The 22,485-nt window shown below is 42.3% G+C and overlaps 1 protein-coding gene across 5 annotated transcripts in view; it reads left to right on the top strand.

The window, feature by feature from the left end:
* SLC36A4 (solute carrier family 36 member 4) overlaps positions 1-22,485 on the top strand; it is a 230,948-nt gene that overhangs the window by 29,098 nt on the left and 179,365 nt on the right. For 4 of the 5 annotated variants that reach the window (XR_012881278.1, XM_075851470.1, XM_075851469.1 and 1 more), the window contains exons 2-6: positions 8,341-8,452; positions 10,002-10,092; positions 12,019-12,107; positions 16,294-16,389; positions 19,951-20,035. Coding sequence is in view for 4 of the 5 variants with exons in the window: in XM_075851470.1 (XP_075707585.1) it covers positions 8,341-8,452; positions 10,002-10,092; positions 12,019-12,107; positions 16,294-16,389; positions 19,951-20,035 (473 nt within the window). In the remaining variant the exon portion in view is untranslated. The remainder of the gene's footprint in view (positions 1-8,340; positions 8,453-10,001; positions 10,093-12,018; positions 12,108-16,293; positions 16,390-19,950; positions 20,036-22,485) is intronic. The other variant, XM_075851471.1, reaches the window with a different exon arrangement.

The raw sequence follows: 22,485 nt of genomic DNA, 5'->3' as shown, positions 1-22,485 counted from the left end.
CGCTGCGCTAATGAGCAATTGCACTGAAGACAGAACATGGCAGGCGCACTGCAAAACACCCCCATGTTCTGCCTTCAGTGCTTGAACCACCGTTCATTGGTGCAGCGCTGGCCGCATCACCTCATACTGACCGCGCGCGCACTTGTTGTTAGGAGCGGGGCAATGACTGTATTACACAGCAGCAGCCCCTCTCTAACCGCGGAGATGAGATAAATCTCTGGCGCTATTCCCCTGAATGCTGAGATCAAAGCTGACCACAGGATTCATGGGGAAAATGAGAAAGGGAGATGCCCCTTGGATCCGCGTCAGAGGGACGCTTCCCTGTGACGTGATTGAGGGACATACCATATATGGGCAGACAGCCCAGGGTCCATTGAAGGACCCCAGGGCTGTCTTACCATATTTCCTGTTGTTAGGACAGACTTCAGTATGTCCTAACAACTGCCCGTGTACTATCCGTATATAGATATATGGCAGTACATTAAAGTATAAAACTAATAAGTAAAAACAGAAAGTAATGTTAAAAAATAAAAATACACATACACATTTCTTACAATAAACATTAAAATAAGTCTGAGTACATAAAATATACACATTTGGTATTGGCGCGGCCGTAATAACCAGCACAACAAATTGTTGTCAATTATGACTGAAACATGATGGGGTTAATTACTATTAATGCGAAGCACATTCAAAATTCATCACACCACGCGCCCCACATCAGAAAATGGAAGAACTTATTTTTTTATTATTATTATTGTTGGCAAAGTATCGTTTTGGTATCGAAAATCACAATACTACACAAAGTATCGGTATCGAAGTCCAAATTCTGGTATCGTGGCATCCCTATTGAAGACATGCACTTCCTTCCTGTATTGGCTGTATAGACAGGGCAGCAGGGCGTATGTGCTTTATGGCAGCTGTAATGAATAGAATGTTACAGAGAAATGTCATAGATTATTACAGTCTCCACAATGTACTTTAGAACAGCCCTCCCCAGAGACCAGTGAGTCACACGGGAGCTGCATACACAGACTTATTTATGTGTACAGCGTTACTATCCTGCCTTATCTAAGCCTCCAGTAGTACAATGCATGTGTCATTAACTCACCCGGTTTATAATGATAATAAGATTACTCTGCACATCATGTCCAAGTCTATACAGCAAAGCTGACAAGTGAGCTCCAGAGAACAGGATGTGTCAGCCTATTGTGACTGCCCTAGTGGCTTGCGTGACAGGACAATATACATATATTATAAGATCATTAAAAATCTGGTCTAGATGGGAGATATTTTTTTCAAGACTGTATTTCGATATACCGGATATATTTCTATTATAATAACTTTTAATTCTAGAATAATCCAGGATTTCACTAGATGTAGGACACCATTAGAGACTTGGTGGGATTTTCCAGGCTGTATGGCCTCTAGCAGAGCTTGACATGTCAGGTGTAACATATTCACTTTACCCAGCAAAAATGGAAAAGCAGCAAATCGTGTAAAGACGCAGCACCATCTAGGGGCTCAGTGAAGCTAAGCTGCTAGCCACAGCTACTGTAAGGGACCCCAAAAAGTTTAAAATGCGATAGGATGTAGTGCTGGTTTCTCTATTCATTGAATTTGGCAAAAACATCCACCTGCCTTTTTATCAGACCAATAAGATCACATGGTGGGATATAAGAGGAGAAAAAGGAATTTAAGGCAGCGCAGCCAAATAAGTGAAAAAAGGATCCTGTTTACTCCACACGCAACGTTTCAGCTCCGTGTGAGCCTTTCAGTGTAACAAAGTGGCCAAACATATATGTTCAACAATTATCAATCTCATTAAAGACGTATCATGTAAAAAGGGATAAAAAAAAATACAAAATATCATATAAAATACAATGTGATCATATGAAAATACATATAGATATGTGAATAGGTATTGAATAAAATATAATTTATATATAGTGTTATCATCCTATTGTGTAAGTAAGGTCAAGCAATAAGATCACCGATGAAGTAGCGCTTTTTAAATCACGTTTATCTTCTACACCTGTTTTTAATCTATTTAAGTTTGTCTTTACATGTGTTGTCGCTCTTATTTCTTGACCTTATTTACACAATATGATAACACTGTATATAAATTATATTTTATTCAATACCTATTCACATATGTATATGTATTTTCATATGAACACATTGTATCTTATTATATATGATATTTTGTGTTTTTTTTTTTTTTTATCCCTTTTTACATATGTCTTTAATGAGATTGATCATTGTTAAACATACAGTGACCACCAAAAGTTCCGGAACACCCTCCTAACCTTTGAACGGCTCGAGGTAGAGGGTTGAAATTTGTTGGGATTTAATGGGGTCATAAAATCTACTTGTTAACGCCCAAAAAAAAATCACCCCCACCCCCTTGGGGTGGGCGGGGGCAGCAAAATCTTAAATGACGGGGAGGGAGGGGGGGGGGGGGTTTCAATACGAAAACGATGCCGCAATTTTGAGATAGGAATTTTTTTTCGCTGAGATATTTAACTTTAAAGTTATCATCTTCATTATCGGCTACCGCCGGTATTCGCATGACCAAAAATGTACCACGCGGGTAAAATGCTGAATGTGTGTGGGCGCGTGTGTGTGTGTGAGTTTGGGAATGTCACATCAAGGTGACTTTAAATTAGGTATTATTACAATCGGCCTCGGCGATACAAAATGGACCTTGTCTACGATTGTAACATGATTTCATGTGTACACATTTCGGCAGTCGCTTGTGAATTTCAGAGAGCGCTAATTCGGAGAGTAATTTAAATTTTTGTACATTTCTATTGTCATATCACAAAATTCAACTGTACGCCTGGAGCTGATGTGTCTTTTCTCTCTTCCGACGCCAAGGTTGAAGGACCTGTGCGTGATCTCATCGTTCCCACCCAGCTTCTTTCACTGCAGACAAACAGCATGACGTCACCCACAGGTCCTTCAACCTTGGCGTCGGAAGAGAGAAGACACATTGGCTCCAGGCATCAGAGGGTACAGTTGAATCTGCAGCAGCATCACCGTGTGCAGGTAAGCATAGTAAACTCCCTAGGGACGAGCATATTACCCTCTCGTACGGCTGGAGCCCATGTATCTTCTCTGTCCGACGCCAAGGTTGAAGGACCTGTGGGTGACGTCACGCTGTGTGTCTGCAGTGAAAGAAGCTGGGTGGGAACGATGAGAAGTGTATGACGCTGATTTGTCAGCGTCATAAACTTCTATTCACAACGCCCAGTTGGTAAAAACACAATACACGCCCAGTTGGTAAAACGAGAAAACACGCTTAGTTGTCCATTGAAAAGCACATTTGCATAAATATAAAATTGCTCATAACTTGGGCAAAAATGATCATTTAAAAAAAAAACAAACAAAAAACTTTGCTGTTATATACATTGCAGCGCCGATCACATTCAGTAGGAGATAGGGATTTGATAATCTGGTGACAGAGCCTCTTTAAAGTTTAAATATCTCAGCGAAAAAAAATCCTATCTCAAAATCGTTTGCAGCAGTATTGGAAAGCGCTTTCAAATGAGCCCTCACTTGCCCCCTGTGCCATTTAAGATTTTGCTGATCGCGCCCGCCCCTAAGGAGGTGGAGGTGTTTTTTGTTTTTTTTGCGTTAACTGGTAGATTTTATGACACCCATTAAATCCCACCAAATTTCAACCCTCTACCTCGAGCCGTTCAAAAGTTATAAGGGTGTTCCGGAACTTTTAATGGGCACTGTATATGTTTGGCCACTTCGTTACACTGTTGTGCTCGCGAAAGGCTCACACTGAGCTGAAACGTTGCGTGTGGAATAAACAGGATAATTTTTTTTCACTTATTTGGCTGTGCTGCCTCAAATTCTTTTTTCTCCTACTTTGAAGGGTCATTAGACCGTGACCCAAGAGGCGTGCACCCACTCTATTCACTTGTCCGGTGCTGCTGATCGCTTGCTTGGCCTATGGTAGGATATAAGATGCCACATGAGCTAATGAGCAGGAACATAACTATAGTCCGTTGTGCCCCACAGCAGATTTTGGACCGGTATTATGCCCCCCCCCTCCCCCATTGCATCTCCGCTTAACGCGTGAAGGTTTATTGAGGAGAAAGGTGAAAATGAAAAATCCTGTTTTTGGCCACATTATAACTTGATTATCACCGTGATTGTTCTGAAATTTTACAAAATCAGCATGCCCAGGATTTTAGTTTGACATGTAACCGTCACCGCGCCTCATTTTAAAGCTGGAGGTGTGATGGTGCTGCGATCAATGATCTGTTTGTCGGATGTACGCGCTGGATTGCTGCCGTCGTGTTGGTGGAAACATGTTCGTCTGAACCAGGGCCTGAGGCTTTCAATGTTGTTTTTTATCTCTTGCTGTTCATCATAAAAGCACAAAGGAGTAAAAACTCAATATGACTACAGCAAAAAAATAAATAAAATCAAAACCGCAAAGAACTTAAAAAAACCTAGTTCATTGTGGTTCAATATGTTTCATTTACATAAGTGTGAAGAAAAAAAACGTGAGTTACTCCATAAAGTTATCGAACCCCCGTATCATCCATGGGAGAAAGTATGGCTACGTTTGCGCCTACGTCAGAAGCCTCTGTTGCAAATTTTCTGCAGCAATTCCGTTGGGTGTGGACGAGCCTTTACAATGCTGATGGCTGTGCGATTTCCCAACACAGGACAGTGGAATAAAAGGAACTGAGAGCAGAGCTGACACTGGAACGTGAGTAACAATTCGGCAACGTTCGAGGTGTCTCTTTACTTCACATACAGTAAATGAAATAAGCATTTTATCCCTTGCTGATTTTGTAAGTTTGCCCACTGTCAAAGACATGAACAGTCTAGAATTTTTAGGCTAGATTAATTTTACCAGTGAGAGATAGATTATATAAAAAAAAACAGAATCACATTGTCACAATTATATATATTTATTTGCATTGTGCACAGAGAAATAAGTATTTGATCCCCTACCAACCATTAAGAGTTCAGCCTCCTCCAGACCAGTTACACGCTCCAAATCAACTTGGTGCCTGCATTAAAGACAGCTGTCTTACATGGTCACCTGTATAAAAGACTCCTGTCCACAGACTCAATTAATCAGTCTGACTCTAACCTCTACAACATGGGCAAGACCAAAGAGCTTTCTAAGGATGTCAGGGACAAGATCATAGACCTGCACAAGGCTGGAATGGGCTACAAAACCATAAGTAAGACGCTGGGTGAGAAGGAGACAACTGTTGGTGCAATAGTAAGAAAATGGAAGACATACAAAATGACTGTCAATCGACAACGATCTGGGGCTCCATGCAAAATCTCACCTCGTGGGGTATCCTTGATCCTGAGGAAGGTGAGAGCTCAGCCGAAAACTACACGGGGGGGGGGGGGACGGGACGTGGACTTGTTAATGATCTCAAGGCAGCTGGGACCACAGTCACCAAGAAAACCATTGGTAACACATTACGCCGTAATGGATTAAGATCCTGCAGTGCCCGCAAGGTCCCCCTTCTCAAGAAGGCACATGTACAGGCCCGTCTGAAGTTTGCAAATGAACATCTGGATGATTCTGAGAGTGATTGGGAGAAGGTGCTGTGGTCAGATGAGACTAAAATTGAGCTCTATGGCATTAACTCAACTCGCCGTGTTTGGAGGAAGAGAAATGCTGCCTATGACCCAAAGAACACCGTCCCCACTGTCAAGCATGGAGGTGGAAACATTATGTTTTGGGGGTGTTTCTCTGCTAAGGGCACAGGACTACTTCACCGCATCAATGGGAGAATGGATGGAGCCATGTACCGTCAAATCCTGAGTGACAACCTCCTTACCTCCACCAGGACATTAAAAATGGCTCGTGGCTGCGTCTTTCAGCACGACAATGACCCGAAACATACAGCCAAGGCAATAAAGGAGTGGCTCAAAAAGAAGCACATTAAGGTCATGGAGTGGCCTAGCCAGTCTCCAGACCTTAATCCCATCGAAAACTTATGGAGGGAGCTGAAGATCCGAGTTGCCAAGCGACAGCCTCGAAATCTTAATGATTTACAGATGATCTGCAAAGAGGAGTGGGCCAAAATTCCATCTAACATGTGTGCAAACCTCATCATCAACTACAAAAAACGTCTGACTGCTGTGCTTTCCAACAAGGGTTTTGCCACCAAGTATTAAATCTTGTTTGCCAAAGGGATCAAATACTTATTTCTCTGTGCACAATGCAAATAAATATATATAATTTTGACAATGTGATTTTCTGTTTTTTTTTTTTTCGTTTTTTTTATATAATCCTATCTCTCACTGGTAAAATTAACCTAGCCTAAAAATTCTAGACTGTTCATGTCTTTGACAGTGGGCAAACTTACCAAATCAGCAAGGGATCAAATACTTATTTCCTTCACTGTACGTCATTGTCCTTTTTTTTTTTTTTTTTTTTTTTTTTACTACAATGTGTCATAGTATAATTTTTTTCTTACGTCGTTTTCCTGAAGAACCCTTTTTTTTTAAGCTGTAGTGTCTCATCTTAGGGTCTGAGTACTTTCTGAAGTAATTTTATTGAAGTGATTGCGATAAGAAGCTTTTAAGATACGAGTCCTGTAGAGAGCGCTGCGCTCCTCGGACGGCTGAAGAACACCAATTGAATCTTTACTCAATTTGGAGCTTGAGATGTGATTGTCTCTTTGGTGTCCAGTATCAAAGGCTGATGTGAGATCAGTCGACTTAAGTTCAAGGGAACACATAAAACGAAGAAAATATTTATCAGTTTAACAAGAACCTTCAGCAGAGGCCGGACCCGGAGAGAAGAGCGCGCGCGCACTGTTTTACAAGTCTCTTTGCATTGAGATGTTTTAAGCCGTTAATCTTCTGGTCTTTATTGGTGTGACGTGCGGAGGGGGTCTCACATTTTCTGTTATTTCCGTTGCTTCATGCATTTTGATTTCTTTTAGTAGATTTTTTTAGCTTTTTTTTTTTTTTTTTTTTGTGACTTAACTTTGTACGTGACTCTTAACTGTTACATATAGAGAGAAAAATATATTTATTTGTAAGTCTGGAAATAAATGTGTGATTGGTTTAGCGTGCAGCTGGAAACATGTTGCCTTAGTTATCTCTTACTAATTGTACTGTTTGTATTTTTGGTATTTTTCCACGTCTTTATACTCCATTCACATCCAGAGCTCCTATCTGAATTTTGCTGGTTTCCACTTGGAATCAGACCACATCATGCTGACAGACACGCCCCCTAATAGCTAAGCTGAGTTCCTGTAATTCTCCGGCAGATAAAATTCTGCCACAAACGGCATCTGAACCAGAAGGGGGCAGCAATAACATGTGAGGAAAGCAAAAGACAGCAGTGCAACTTAAAGGGATATCCCGAGGATATGCCATAAATATCCGATAGATGCCTGTCCCACATATGAGACACGCACCTATCTCTAGAACGGGAACCTCGTCCTACCTTCTGCCACTATCGCTGGTCTCCAGCCGAGGAGATAAGCGGTGGCTGGGATTTCCAGAAACAGCCAAACGCGTTTTTCTACGTTGTTTCCGGACCTCCTGTAATGTAGCCTGGGAGTTACAGAAGCCGCGTAGCACAGCGAGTTACGCTGTTGCCGTATCTACCGAGTTCCCGATAACCGCATAGATCACTGTGCTACGTTGTTTCTGTAACTCCCGCACACGTCTATGGGAGTCCCGGAAGCAGCGTATCAAAACCCACTAGTCTCTTTCCCGAAAACCCGGCCAACTCCGTGGCTAGAGCCCAGCGACAACAGGTTGAATGGGGGACAACAGTTGGCTCCCTTACAAAGATAGGTGCGAGTCCCAGAAGTGGGATCCGCATCTGTCGGACATTTATGAGATTGCCTGTGGATATGCTATAAATGTCCAAGATGGCAATACCCCTTTAAAGGGGTTTAATACTTTCATTTGGGGATTGGTGGACCACCACTTCTAGCTTGAACGATGGGGCCGCAGCTTTCCCTGTTTTGTGCCGCTCGCATCCAGGCGCTCTGCAGGTAATACAACTTAACACTTGAATTAATTTAAGAATTCTGTAATCTGGAAGCCCCCGACCCCTATAGAGCTGTTATTTTACTCCTCTGTTGGTTTCTGGGTAAAGTAATATTGGGACTATCCTCCGCATGCAATATGTAATCCACAGAAAGCCCCTTCCCCTCCGTTTTCCAATTTTGCTCCTGTAATGATCGGTGGTGCAGTCAATAGGTGGATCGTGTGTGGCCTCTCTATATGGAAATACATACAGGACATTACCATATTGTTTGCCGCCCATTGATTCATTCTCCGCAGTCACTGCTCTTATTCCTGTGATTTATTCTGTAGACATGGAAGTAATGAAGCCTCTAATTGGAGATGACAGGAGTTCTGATGGGAATTCCGATGAGGATCAGCCTGCTCGGCGAGATTACCACCCAAGCAATGAGGACGGCCTGACGTATGTACAGCGACTTCCATCAATCCATCCCGGCATTCCCTTTATGTACTTAATTCTAATGTCGTGTAGGGGATTGTAGTGTCCTATGTATTAAGTATAATAGAATTGTATTATGGTCCTGTCCAGTGGTCGGGTCATGTTGGGGGTTGTAGTGTTCTATGTATATTGTGCAGTAGAATTCTATTATGGTCATGTCTGGTGTTTGGGTAATGTTGGGAGCTGTAGTCTTCTTCTATGTTTAGAGTATAATAGAATTGTATTATTGTCCTATCCAGTGGTCGGGTCATGTTGGGGGTTTTAGTGTTCTATGTAGAGTATAATACATTTTTATTATGGTCTGGTCATGTTAAGAGGTTCAGTGTTTCACAGGGTGAAGTTTATTGGCCCCGTGGTTTTGTTTTTTGTTTTGTTTTGTGTTTTTGTTTTGTTTTATTTGTGCTAGTCGTCTAATACGTGGTGTTGGTGTGTTATTTCACTAGTGTACGGTTTATACTCTTGCAGTGTTGGTTGACCGTGTAGAGAAACTTCCCTTGTATTAAAGTCGTGTACGTATGTTTAATGTCTGCAGAGTTTGTTCCCTGAAGCTTTTAATGTTCTTTTATTCCTCTATAAGCGTTGGTCGGTATTTTGACATACAGCAGAGGTCATAACTTGTACCCGGTATAAATGGAATTCCACTTCTGCCTCCTATTGTCTGCACTACACCCACTCCATCAGATGTGAGGTCTGCCGTCCTCGTTTTCCCTGTTTACATGAGTCGCAGCAGAACGTTCCACTTTGTGGCTTTTGTAATTACTTTTATTATTTGATCAGAGGTTATTTCTTCTCTCGCTTGGAGGTGTTTGTCTGTGGGTTTTGCATTATTGAAGGTAATATGCTCCATACATTTATTTAAAATGATCTTTTTACATTTTTTTTCTTTTCACACAATGTGTAAACGAGGGTTAACCGGTACAGAAAGCTTTAATCTTCTTTTTGTCATGTGTTGCAGACTCGTCGTTTAATAGTTTCCCTATATAAATACTTCGATTAAATCTACTTTACAAAAATCGGAACGCCAAAATAGTTGTATGCCAATACTATGGAAGTGCTATGTGGCAAATTTTTCACAATACTTAGTTTTTTTTATTTTTATCCCTAATGTTCAAGGGTAAGCCACTGATGTCCCCGGAGCGGCGGGACGTCCCCAGAGCGGAGGCTCGTCCGCAGACGTCCCCGGAGCAGCGGCTCATTCCCTATGCATCTTAAAACATGTTAAAAAAAATATTATAGGGTAAAATGTAATGGAGTATGTCTGTAGAATCAGACTACACGGGGTATGTTTGTAGTCTGTTACTATGATGGCACACACATCTTCATAGGAGCTGTAGACATAAAACGAAAGAATTTTTAATTAAGGCTATATGCAAACTTGCTTAATTTTTTCATTTTCGGTGCATTGGAGAAATAAAAAAATAGAAAAAGGAGGTCGTAACATTCAGATGACTAAAACATTGTTGTGAAGAGCCTGATTGGTTCATGTTTCTTTCCTGCTCCTTTTTTTTTCCAGGTTTGTTCAGACACTGATACATGTTTTAAAAGGGAACATCGGTACCGGTCTTCTCGGGCTTCCTCTTGCTATGAAAAATGCAGGAATTTTGGTAAGATCTCCTTTCCCTTCCATCTCTCCCTTTTTAGTGCTTGTGAAAGACGACATTTAAGGGAAAAGGGTGAGGGGCTCAGTCCGTTTAGTTTCCAATTTTGTCCATGGGCTATATCTGGTATTGCAGCTAAGCACCAGTCATTTAAATGGGGATGTGCTGCAATACCAGGTACAGCCCATGTACAGGAGTGGCGCTGTTTCTGGTTAAAAAAAAAGCAAAAAAAACAGACCGCTTTTATATTCTTTTGAGAAGTCTTTAAAATGTAATCTACATAAGGCTTTTCTTAGGCTTTTGACTTAACTCTGTTGGTTTAAGCCTTAGTCGTTTGTGTCTTTGTTGTACATTTCTACATTCGTACAGAGATGTATAGATGCATTCAACCTGCAGAGCAATGCACCCACCTGTTAATTCCTATTCATACCTCTCTATACCGTGCATTTATGTGCATGTTCTCTCTTGATTTTTCATTGTGACCCTGGCGATCAATATGAGGATTCTTCCACGAGGTACTTTCTTACTTGCAACCGAATATCCACCTTTTAATACGATGTTTGATTTCATTGTATCAGAAAAACTAACCTTTGACCATTATAGAGCTCCAAATTACCTATCTCACGATCCGTGGTTATGTGGAGCCACTATGCCGCACCGCCATAGCGGAATAGCAGCTGGCCAAAATATAGTCTATACGAAGTCCTAGTATAAAAGTACCTGTGATATGTATGTAGTGGTTCAGAGCGCACAAGATCCGGTAGGTGCACGAATAGGGTCCCACCCCAATTACGTAGTGAAGAAATATTCGGCACACGAGGTGATGATTTTAGCAAATCTTTCTGTTTTATTTTATCAAAAATTGATGCCAGAGGTTTAGTGCGACGTTTCGGTCGTATATTAGACCTTCGCGGGCACTTGTATCTCCTGGTGTCTGGTTCATCCAGTCGTTGGCGCTGCGTAGATTAGTAGCAGTTTACTGCTTTCTTATGGCGCTATAGTCCAGACAGTAGCAGAGGCTTAGGCACAGATAGAACTTGAAGTTAGATGACACCACACATGGCGGGTGATATCAGACGTGGTGTATGACAGCAGGCGTGACAGGTGGCACAACACGACTCCAACACTCAGACTCAGGAACAAACACAGCACGGGATACAGGATACTGTCAGAAGGGCACGGGAAACAACGGGAACAGGATAACTAAGGGACTATTTGCTAAGACTAACATGGGGTAACACAACAACACTTAGGCAAGGAGTGAAAGGGCAGAGCCTTTTTTATAGCCCAGGGTGATCATGGGCTAATTAGTAATATTATACATGTGCGCACCCTGGCCCCTTAAGGCTGGGCATGAGCGTGCGCAACATACGGGACACAGCAGAGCGGAGTGGAAGTGATTGCTGGCGTCTCCTAGGAAGGAGATGCCGTCCAGCAGTCACGGGTCCAAGGCCGCGGACGTGGGGGGGGGGGGAGTAGGAATGATGGTCCGCGACCGTGGACGTTACAACCTACATAGACGTAAATTTAAAACACACAATTCAGGCTGCCTGTGACAGCCACTAGAGGGAGCTTAGGAGCTTATGGCATACTGCCTATACTTTGAACTCAATAATAAGTATGCAGTAAGTTCATTAGCTCCATCTACTGGTGACTGCAGGCAGCCAGGATGTTAAGTTTTTAGGGTATTTGGGGCTGCTTTAGAAAAATTAGGTCCGACCAGTATAAAAATATAAAGAAATTAATCGGTACAGAAATTGCAACTAAAAAAAACATGTGGTCATTTATTTCAAGGTTCATGACCCTACATTAGCTCACCCCAAGTCTTTATATGAACTTCCCAAAATACTATTTGGCAGGTAACGTGTAATACAAAGCAAGTTGATATTGATATACATTAACTTGTTGTTGTTTTTTCGTTTTTTTCTCCAGGTGGGACCAGTGAGCCTTTTATTTTTTGGCATTGTTTCGATTCATTGTATGAACGTCCTGGTTCGATGCAGTCATTTTTTATGCCAGCGGTAAGGTTGATGCCTATTTGTTTGGTATAACCTTCTTTTTTTTCCTGTTTCACAAACTGTTTTATTTCAATGCTTTAAAATGAGTGTAAAAAAAAAAAAAGGCATGCATTTTTAACCCCTTAAAGACCAAGCCAGTTTGAGTTTTAGGTTTTAGTTTTTCCTCCCCCGCCTTCCAAAAGCCATAACTTTTTTTTTTTTCTTTTTCTTCGTCGACATCGCTATATGAGGTCTTGTTTTTTGCGGGACAAGTTGTAGTTTTTCATGGCACCATTTATTGTACCGCATAATGTACTGGGAATCTGAAAACAAATTATTTGTGGGGTTAAATGGGCAAAAAACAGCGATTTACACCGTTTTTGGGGGGGGTTTTGGTTTTTGTGTTTCGATCAGGCGGTAAAAACTACATATTCACCTTATTCTACAGGTTAAAACGATTACGGTGATAACAAATTGATATGTTTTGTTTTATGTTATACCACTTTTTTTTTAAAAAAAACTTAACTATTTGCTAAAAAAAAATAAATGTAAAAATGTTGTGTCACCATATGCTGAGAGCCATAACTTTTTTTATTTTTCCATCAATTTACAGTTGTGAGGGCTTAAACTTTGCGGGGCGAGCTGTAGTTTTCACCCCTACTATTTTGGGGTACATGCGCCTTTAAATCTCTTTTCATTCCTTTTTTTTGGAGAGCTAAGGTGACCAAAAAACAGCAATTGCATGTTTTATATATATATTTTTAATTTCGTTCACCGAGCGGGTTAAACAACGCTATATTGTGATAGTTCGGACTTTTACGGACGCGCAGATACCAGTTATGTTAACTATTATTTTTGTTTTTTACCATTGCTTTAGGGAAAAAATGGGAAAAGATTTTTTTTTTTAAACTTTTAATATATTTTTTTTTTTTTTGGAACATTATAAAAATCTTTATTTCACTGGACTTGAAGCAGCAATCGTTGGATTGCTTGCCTGATGTACTGCAATACTAATGTATTGCAGTATATCATGATTCTGACCGTCTACTTTGAAGCCCTGCAAAGGAGTACAAAGATGGCAGACCTGGGGGCCTTTTATTAGGCCCCCAGGCTGCCATAACAGCCACTGTAAACGGCCGATCATGCCGCGGGGGGACGCGATGGCGTGTTTGAGGGGGCGCCCCCCTGATTCTAACGTTTTAAATGCTGTGGTCGCCACATTTAAGGTGTTGTCTGCGGTATTTAAGGTGTTAAACGGGCGGAATCAAAGTGATCTTTGATTCCGCCCGTTGCAGTGAGGTGTCGGCTGTGTAACAATCGTCACCCGCTGTGTATGGAGCGAGCTCAGCTCGTGAGCCCAGTCTATACTTCCCCTTAACGGCTGCCGCGTACCAGTACGTGACATGTCATTAAGGAGTTGATGTATTTTAAGTGTGTTTTTAATGATGGTTTAATTCAGTGGCATATTGTACCTGCATTTTTCTTTGCAGTTTTATAGAGAAGCCTATGAATAAATGTAATACATGTAGAGCATGCTGCGTTTTGAAAAAACGCCACTAACACTAAAAACTCTACAAAAGCGATATAAACCAAAACACTATGGGCATTTTAAATGCCAGTCTAAAACTAATTTACATCAGTGGGATATCCGCCAAATACACAGCTGCTGGTCATAATAATGGGACTCCACTAATATCCAGAGTAACCGCCGTGTGCAGCACGGACAGCAGTAGACGGGCTGGGAGTGACTCCATAAGGTGCTGGTCGGTGGTCTCCGGTATCTGGCGCCATGCTGACTGCAGAGCATCCCACATTTGCTGGAGGGAGCGTGGGGGGAGGATCCATAGAGCAAACAAGACGATCGAGGTCCCACAAATGATCACTTGGCTTCAAGTCTGGAGAATTAGGGGGTCAGGGAAGTACTTGGAAGTCTTGGTCTTGCTCTTCCAACCATTGTCGGACATTTCTAGCCGTGTGACATATCGCATTGTCTTGCTGGAAGATTCCATCTGCCCCAGGGAAGACAAAGAGCATGTATGGGGGGGACGTGATCTGCAACGATGGATTCATACCTAAATCGGCTCAGAGAGTCTTCCACATGGATGAGTGGCCCAGAGAATGGCATGAAAACATTCCCCGACCATAACGCTGCCGCCACCAGCTTGTGTTCTTCCAGCAATGGTTGCCGGGTGTTTGTTCTCTGATGTTTCTCGCCTGACACGCCAACGTCCAGCCGTTCGATGAAGCAGAAAACGTGACTCATCGGAGAAGACAACCCTCTGCCAATCATCGGGGGTCCAATTCCGATACTGCCGTGGAAATTGAAGCCTTTTTTTCCCTCTGCACCTTTGTTACATAGGAGCAGTGACCATCCGTCTACTCTGGAGCCCCATATGCAGTAGGGTTCGCTGAACTGTTGTTTTAGACACACGTCTGGTAGCCCCCTGGTTTATTTTCACAGTGAGCCGCTCCACTGTAGCGTGTCTTCAGCCCTCGCGCACCTTCATAGCCGACATTCACCTCTCGCATCAATGGCACGTGGTGCTCCGCAGTTTCCACATCGGTTATTCCCAATGGTGCCATTTGTTCACTCACGATACACTGTCACCACAGCAGCACGCGGACAGTTCACAAACTGCGCTGTGTGAGAAATACCGACGCCCTGGCCCGAAAGCCAATAATCATCCCTTTTTGCAACTGTGATAAATCTCCCCTTTAAGGCTGGGTTCACACACACTATTTACGGACGTAATTCGGGCGTTTTAGCCCCGAATTACGTCCGAAAATGTGGCTCAAAAGCGTCGGCAAACATCTGCCCATTCATTTGAATGGGTCTTACGATGTTCTGTGCCGACGGTCATTTTTTTTACACGCCGCTGTCAAAAGGCGGCGCGTAAAAAAGACGCCCGTGTCAAAGAAGTGCCTGTCACTTCTTGGGACGTAATTGGAGCCGTTTTCCATGGACTCCATAGAAAAACAGCTCCAATTACATTCGTAATGGACGCTGCGAAAAACGCCTGCACATGCCATTACGGCTGAAATTACGGTGCTGTTTTCTCCTGAAAACAGCACCGTAATTTCAGCCGTAGCGGACGCTGCCGTGTGAACATACCCTTACACATGGCAACAACAAGTGATATGTGATCAGACTATAGCACACCCCTTATATACCCACCAAGCCACGACACATCACTTCCTTCATGGGCCACGTGCTCCCGACATCAAAAGTAGGAGGTGGTCATAATAATGTGACTTGACTATCTCTATATTGTTGGCAGTACCGGATGTCAGGAGCCTATAGGAATAGATTATCTGGCGTCTTGGCTCCGCCCATCGAGCCACACCTTAAAGGGAATCTGTCACCAGCATTTCACCTATTAAACCAGCAATATCAGGTGGTAGTGGGTGAAAAATCATTTCTATATAACCTATAATTGTCATCTTAGTTGGTTGTGTAGGTTTAATATTCAGTTTTTTAGTGTTCCCGCGCCGTATGCTAATGAGCATAAAAGTCATATCTTAGTTTGAAAAGCGTCATATCTTCATTATTCCTCAAGTCTTTCCGACTTTACCCCGTCTCCTTACTTTTGATTGACAGCTCCTCGCCTTCCCCCAGCACAGAAAATCCTGTGCTTGTGCATTGATGTCCTCTACTGGTGTGTGCGCACAAAGGGACACCGGATTATTACGATAAAAGGCGCAAAATGTTTGCAGACCGTTATTTACAGTCGGAGGAGGAGTTTAGGAGAGGGGATAACGGCAATGAACTATTGATAGCAGCGGCCAGTGAGGGATAAGTAAAGTTCAATAGGTGAAATGCTGGTGACAGGTTCCCTTTAACTCTATCTATCTATCTATCTATCTATCTATCTATCTATCTATCTATCTATCTATCTATCTATCTATCTATCTATCTATCTATCTATCTATCTATCTATCGAATCTATCTCCTATCTATCTATCTATCGAATCTATCTCCTATCTATCTATCGAATCTATCTATCGAATCTATCTATGGTTTTAGATCCTTACAGGAAGAATTCAATAAATGAAACATTCAGACAAGGGACTGTCTCCAGCCTCTTTCTATATCCGCAGATCCTCCAATATTGCCGGTTTATGATCCCGTTATTACACATTGATGCTTCTGGGGCTTTTTCCAAAAACTTTGACAACTTTATTACTTCTGTGTATGTTAATGTCATTTTAGGTACAAAAAAGCTCATTTGGGCTACAGTGAAACAGTCGGGCTGGCCTTGGAAGTGGGTCCTGTGAAGTTCCTCCAGCAATTTGCCTCGGCAGGAAAGTAAGTCTGGTTCACCCTAAACATAGCTGAGAATGTTATGTGCTGTTTGTTTGTCTTTAGTTTTTTATTTCCAGGGGCGTTTTTTTTATTTCTGCCCCCCCAAGAGATATACTATATTACCATATGCGCCTGATCTACTGTGCAGACAACAACCGACACCAGTCCCCAAAAATAAATTGACTCGAGATTAGACCCATAAATTAATTCAGACCCCAGACTCATATCCCAAAATTAATTTAGACCTCAGACTCCGGCCTAATTCTCACGAGCGTGTCCATTTTGCACGCGTAAAAAACGCAGCGTTTTTCATGCGTTGCAGTTCCGTGTGCGTCCGCGGTTTTTATGCGCATATGTCATCCGTATGTCACTCGTTATTTACGTCCGCAAAAAAACCTGAAAGAGGTGTATTATGTTTTCCTTATTGTTTCTTTAGCAACTGGTGCGTGAGAAACACGGACAGCACATGTCCGTTTTTTCACGCACTCATTGACGTGAATGGGTGCGTGATGCGAAATAAATAGCACAAGAATAGGACATTCAGTGAATTTCACGCAGCGGACACCCGAAGCGTGAAAAACGCAATGTCTGAATGGCCCCATTGCATAGGTCCGTGTGACGTCTGTTGGTTTAACACGCGTAACATAACACGGACGTGAAATACGCTCGTGTGAATAAGGCCTAATCCCCTACATCTGCTTTTTGATCCAGGGTCCTCTTAAAGACTATGCACACCTTTTTGAAATCTTTATTTTTAAAAAAATTTTTTATAAAAATGTTTATCCGTGTGTTTTTCTCAACTTTCTCGATACTTTTTATAAAAAAAATTATTTTATACTTTTTGAGATAAAGCTGCTTTGTGTCCTGTGTACAGAGCAGCTGTATCTAGCTCTTAAACCTGTGTCTGTCAGGTCAGCGAGAGTGACGGCTTCAATGTCAGCGGGTCCTGCATGTTTATGACCCGCAGAATCCACTTGCTATCTATCAGAAGTTATGAACAGTCGTGAGAAAAAAATATATATCCTACCGTTTTGTGTATACAGCTCCTATCCAGACTTATGTATTTCCATGGTGATAGACCTTTTGTAGTCTGATTTTGTGGTCTCCCTTCCATCCATTCCCCTCTTATTACTAACCTACAGACAGTACAAGAGGGGGCAGATGAATGGGGGTTCACAAGTCTGTCACCGTGGAGACGCATAGTTCTGCATAGGAGCTGCAGACCCAAAACGATAGGTGATTTTGATGTAGAACTATTTGCAAAGTTGCTTCATTGTTTGGTTTAGACGCACTGGAGGAACGTTTGCAAAAGTTTATGTTCCCTTTAAAGTACCAGATGATCCGGATTTCAGACAGAATGTGGAGTATTTGCATTTTATTTATCTGCTTAGAATTGATAGTTTTGTTTTGCTCCTGCTCCGTCCATTTGTTTTTCCGCTCGTACCTCTTTGTATCAGCCGTTAATATCTCTTACTCCACTTCATACGTCGCCCTCCTCCCTTTTTATCGCTTTGTTTTCGTGAACGTTTTCGTTCAGAAACTGCGTATTTTTTGTTGGTCTCTTTTGCCGTACATTAGCACATCCCTCATCATGAGCGGAGTTGTCGGAGCAGTATCTCCCGGCTCCAGCCCGGCACAGCGCGCCTCGCTGATTAGCTGCCGAAATGATAAAACTCGGGTGACATTACAGACAATGGTTTGTGTAATTCCTGCCGGCGGTTTCCAGACGGAGTCTTTGTTGACGGCTGCGCTCACATTTTAACTATTTACACCCCTCGTGTGTTACCGGACGGCAGGAGTTTACTGGGAAGAAAATGCTGCTTTTCTTATCACCATCATATCCATTTGTACTTGTTCTAAAGTGCTGACAATGATATAAAGGGAGACAATGATACATAATTGCTTACTGTCTCCGAAGTTGGAAACATTGTTAAGGAGTTTCCAAGGAAATGTTCTTGCCGATTGCATTTAGGTCTTGCAAAGTGAGAGGATCGAGGATTGCTTTTGATACGGGACCATGCAAGGATGCCGATTCGGCCGTTGCACAGCAGTAATACCGCTGCTTCTATGGCAACCGGCAATCATATGATCGCTGGGTGCCCCCACATGGCAGAGCTGCTGGGTCTTGACCATCCATTCTCTAGATACTCCGATTGCAAAGGAACAATACACAGTGAAAAATAAAGTATGAATACGCTCCTTAGTTCATTTATGACCAATCATAATATTATCATTATTTTGTAATTTTTTTTTTTTTTTACTTATTGCAAGATTTATTCCTAACAGAACGGAAAAAGAAGAAAAAATTTATTCGTAAAAAGATGGTACGCCAACATATAAAATGTTAGGGCAGTTAAACCACCACGTGCAATAAAATCACTAGAAAGTATCTGTCACATGAGACCCAAATACTGAGGGGAAATGTATGATTTAGGCTTCGTTCACATCTGCGTCGGGGCTCTGTTCATGGGTAACGTCTGAGCCTCCCGTCAGGGGAACCCATGAACAGAATCCAAACTGAAACAAACGGAAACCACACGTTTCCGTTTGCATCACCATTGATTTCAATGGTGACGGATCCGATGCCAATGGTTTCCATTTGTCACCGTTGTGAAAAGGTTTTGACGGAATGAACAGCGCAGTCGACTACGGTATTGATCCATAATCTGAACCTCCCATTCCCGTCCCCAAGGTTTTTCTAGTGCTGCACCAGTTCTCTGGAATTCACTTTCCCAAATAATCCGATTTGTTTCCAACATCCACAGTTTTAAATGTGTCCTGAAAACGCATCTTAAAGGCCTATAACATTCCCTAATCTGACCCTTTCCCGGGCCCCCCTTTTACATTAGGGATCAGAATTGACCCCCTCATCCAGCAGTATCCCCCACACTCCCTGCACCCTAATGCTCTTCATGTCCGTCATACACATACCGGCTGGTGACGGCTCATGCAGCTTTATGTTACTACCCCATTATATAAAAGATGGCCGGACCATTGTACTGAACAAGCACTTTTTACATTTTGTGTGACCCCTATTCCCTCATAGATTGTAAGCTCTTGCGAGCAGCGTCCTCACTCCTTTTGTTTAAATTGTTAGTTTTGTCAATATGTAATGTCTGATATTGTCTGTACATGTTCCCCCTGAGTTGTAAAGGTCTGCAGAATACGTTGGCGCTCTAAACAGATTATTATAGTTCTACAATACAGTCTTGTTTGTACTGATCTCGCAGGAGGCTGCAGAGTGACGTGAGATTATGCAGTTTGAGAGTTTGAAGGAAGAGGTAAAGTCTAACTGCTGCTTTGGATGTGACTAGAGCATAATGCACAACATAACACAAGATGAGTAAAGCGAAGTGTTTACCCAGTAAGACATCACTATATGAACATTTCAATTGTAAAATGATGTTGGACGCCGGAGCTTCAGGCTATTGTTACTCGTTTGCCATGTATCCTGCCAGCAGAACTCCCCGGGCTGCCTGATAAATAAATCATCGGCTTTTTCTAGTTGCGGCTTCTATTAATTGAATCCTCACTTGATCCGATCTCTTTTTTTTTTTTTTACAGGAATATTGTTGATTTTGCTTTGGTGGCCACACAGCTGGGGTTCTGCAGTGTTTATTTTGTCTTCCTCGCTGAGAACGTGAAACAAGTAAGTAACCAGCGAGCCGTGGAATTCATCGCTCCGGAAAATAAACGGAGAAATAGAACTGCACTGGTGGGGCTACACTTTACACCCGTCATTATATAGCCAGGGCCGGATTATAGGGCGTGTGCCCCCCCGGGCATCCACCACCTAGAGGACCTCCACCCTCTGCCTAGGCTGAGCTTTCATCTCCCTACCATTCACCCTGTAGACCACAGGCAAATGTTATCCCTTGGACCTACCTGGTGCCCCCTGTCCATGCAGACTGGCACCATGCAAACCTGGTGATGTGGCGCCATTCTTCGTTCTTGGAACAGCAACTCCCAGCATACCCTCACCATTGTCCAGGCCATGCTGAGAGCAGTAGTTTCACACAGTCCGAACTACAAGTTTATATAACTCTCATGAGTGGTATAGTGCCAAGGGACTGGCGCAGGGCAAATGTGGTGCCTATTTTCAAAAAGGGCTCTAGGTCTTCGCCGGGTAATTATAGACCAGTAAGCTTAACATCCATCGTGGGGAAAATGTTTGAGGGGCTATTGAGGGACTATATACAGGATTATGTGACAATAAATAGTATTATAAGTGACAGCCAGCACGGTTTTACTAAGGACAGAAGTTGTCAAACCAACCTGATTTGTTTTTATGAAGAGGTGAGCAGAAGTCTAGACAGAGGGGCCGCTGTGGATTTAGTGTTTTTGGACTTTGCGAAGGCATTTGACACTGTCCCTCATAGACGTCTAATGGGTAAATTAAGGACTATAGGTTTAGAAAATATAGTTTGTAATTGGATTGAGAATTGGCTCAAGGACCGTATCCAGAGAGTTGTGGTCAATGATTCCTACTCTGAATGGTCCCCGGTTATAAGTGGTGTACCTCAGGGTTCAGTGCTGGGACCACTATTATTCAACTTATTTATTAATGATATAGAGGATGGGATTAATAGCAGTATTTCTATTTTTGCAGATGACACCGAGCTATGTAATATAGTTCAGACTATGGAAGATGTTTGTGAATTGCAGGCAGATTTAAACAAACTAAGTGTTTGGGCATCCACTTGGCAGATGAAGTTTAATGTAGATTAATGTAAAGTTATGCATCTGGGTACCAACAACCTGCATGCATCATATGTCCTAGGGGGCGCTACACTGGCGGATTCACTTGTTGAGAAGGATCTGGGTGTACTTGTAAATCATAAACTCAATAACAGCATGCAGTGTCAATCAGCTGCTTCAAAGGCCAGCAGGATATTGTCGTGTATCAAAAGAGGCATGGACTCGCGGGACAGGGATGTAATATTACCACTTTACAAAGCATTAGTGAGGCCTCATCTAGAATATGCTGTTCAGTTCTGGGCTCCAGTTCATAGAAAGGATGCCCTGGAGTTGGAAAAAATACAAAGAAGAGCAACGAAGCTAATAAGGGGCATGGAGAATCTAAGTTATGAGGAAAGATTAAAAGAACTAAACCTATTTAGCCTTGAGAAAAGACGACTAAGGGGGGACATGATTAATTTGTATAAAAAAATAAATGGCACATACAAAAAATATGGTGAAATCCTGTTCCATGTAAAACCCCCTCAAAAAACAAGGGGGCACTCCCTTCGTCTGGAGAAAAAAAGGTTCAACCTGCAGAGGCGACAAGGCTTCTTTACAGTGAGAACTGTGAATCTATGGAATAGTCACCGCAGGAGCCGTCACAGCAGGGACAGGAGATGCTGCAAAAAAGGCTTAGATAATTTCCTAGAACAAAAAAATATGAGCTCCTATGTGTAGAAATGTTTTACTTCCCTTTTTCCCATCCCGTGGTTGAACTTGATGGACATGTGTCTTTTTTCAACCGTCCAAACTATGTAACTATGTAACTATGTAACTATGTAACTATGTAACTTTGACTCGGTAATGGATCCTGGGGGAGAGGGACCATTTCAAAAGTTTGCCATAGGCCCCAGCAGTTTCTTTTTATGTTCCAGTCACTATTTATATGGGTAGTGTTTATACTTCACCACCTGAAATCCCCATCTCTCAGGAGCAGTGTGAGGACTGACCTGTTGGCTGATGGATTATAAACCTCTCTTGATGCCCCCCTTAACTTTTTTCACTTTTTTTTTTTTTTAAATCTGTGTGAAAAATACTTGTTGCTGCATGTAAACTGTCAGCAAGCAGGGTAGTTGCTGCTGACGCTTATACCCGGGTCCGTTCAGCTTCTTAATACAGGAACAGAGAATTAGGCTAAATACCATTATAATCGTTTAATACTTGCATTGGACTTTAGGTGTTATTAAATCGAATCTGTCGTCTGAATATACACCAGAATACTCATAGTTTTGAGTCCAATGTATTTGAGTAGAGCCCTACCCCTGCCTCCCCCCATCCTCCTCAGTGATTGACGGCTGTTGATGGTCGTCTTCATACCCAGCAGCCTGTCAATCAGGGATCAGAAAGAAATAAACCCCT

Source organism: Rhinoderma darwinii, chromosome 2 (genome assembly GCF_050947455.1).
Source record: "Rhinoderma darwinii isolate aRhiDar2 chromosome 2, aRhiDar2.hap1, whole genome shotgun sequence".
Taxonomy (NCBI): domain Eukaryota; kingdom Metazoa; phylum Chordata; class Amphibia; order Anura; family Rhinodermatidae; genus Rhinoderma; species Rhinoderma darwinii.
This window is presented reverse-complemented; position numbering and strand designations above follow the sequence as displayed.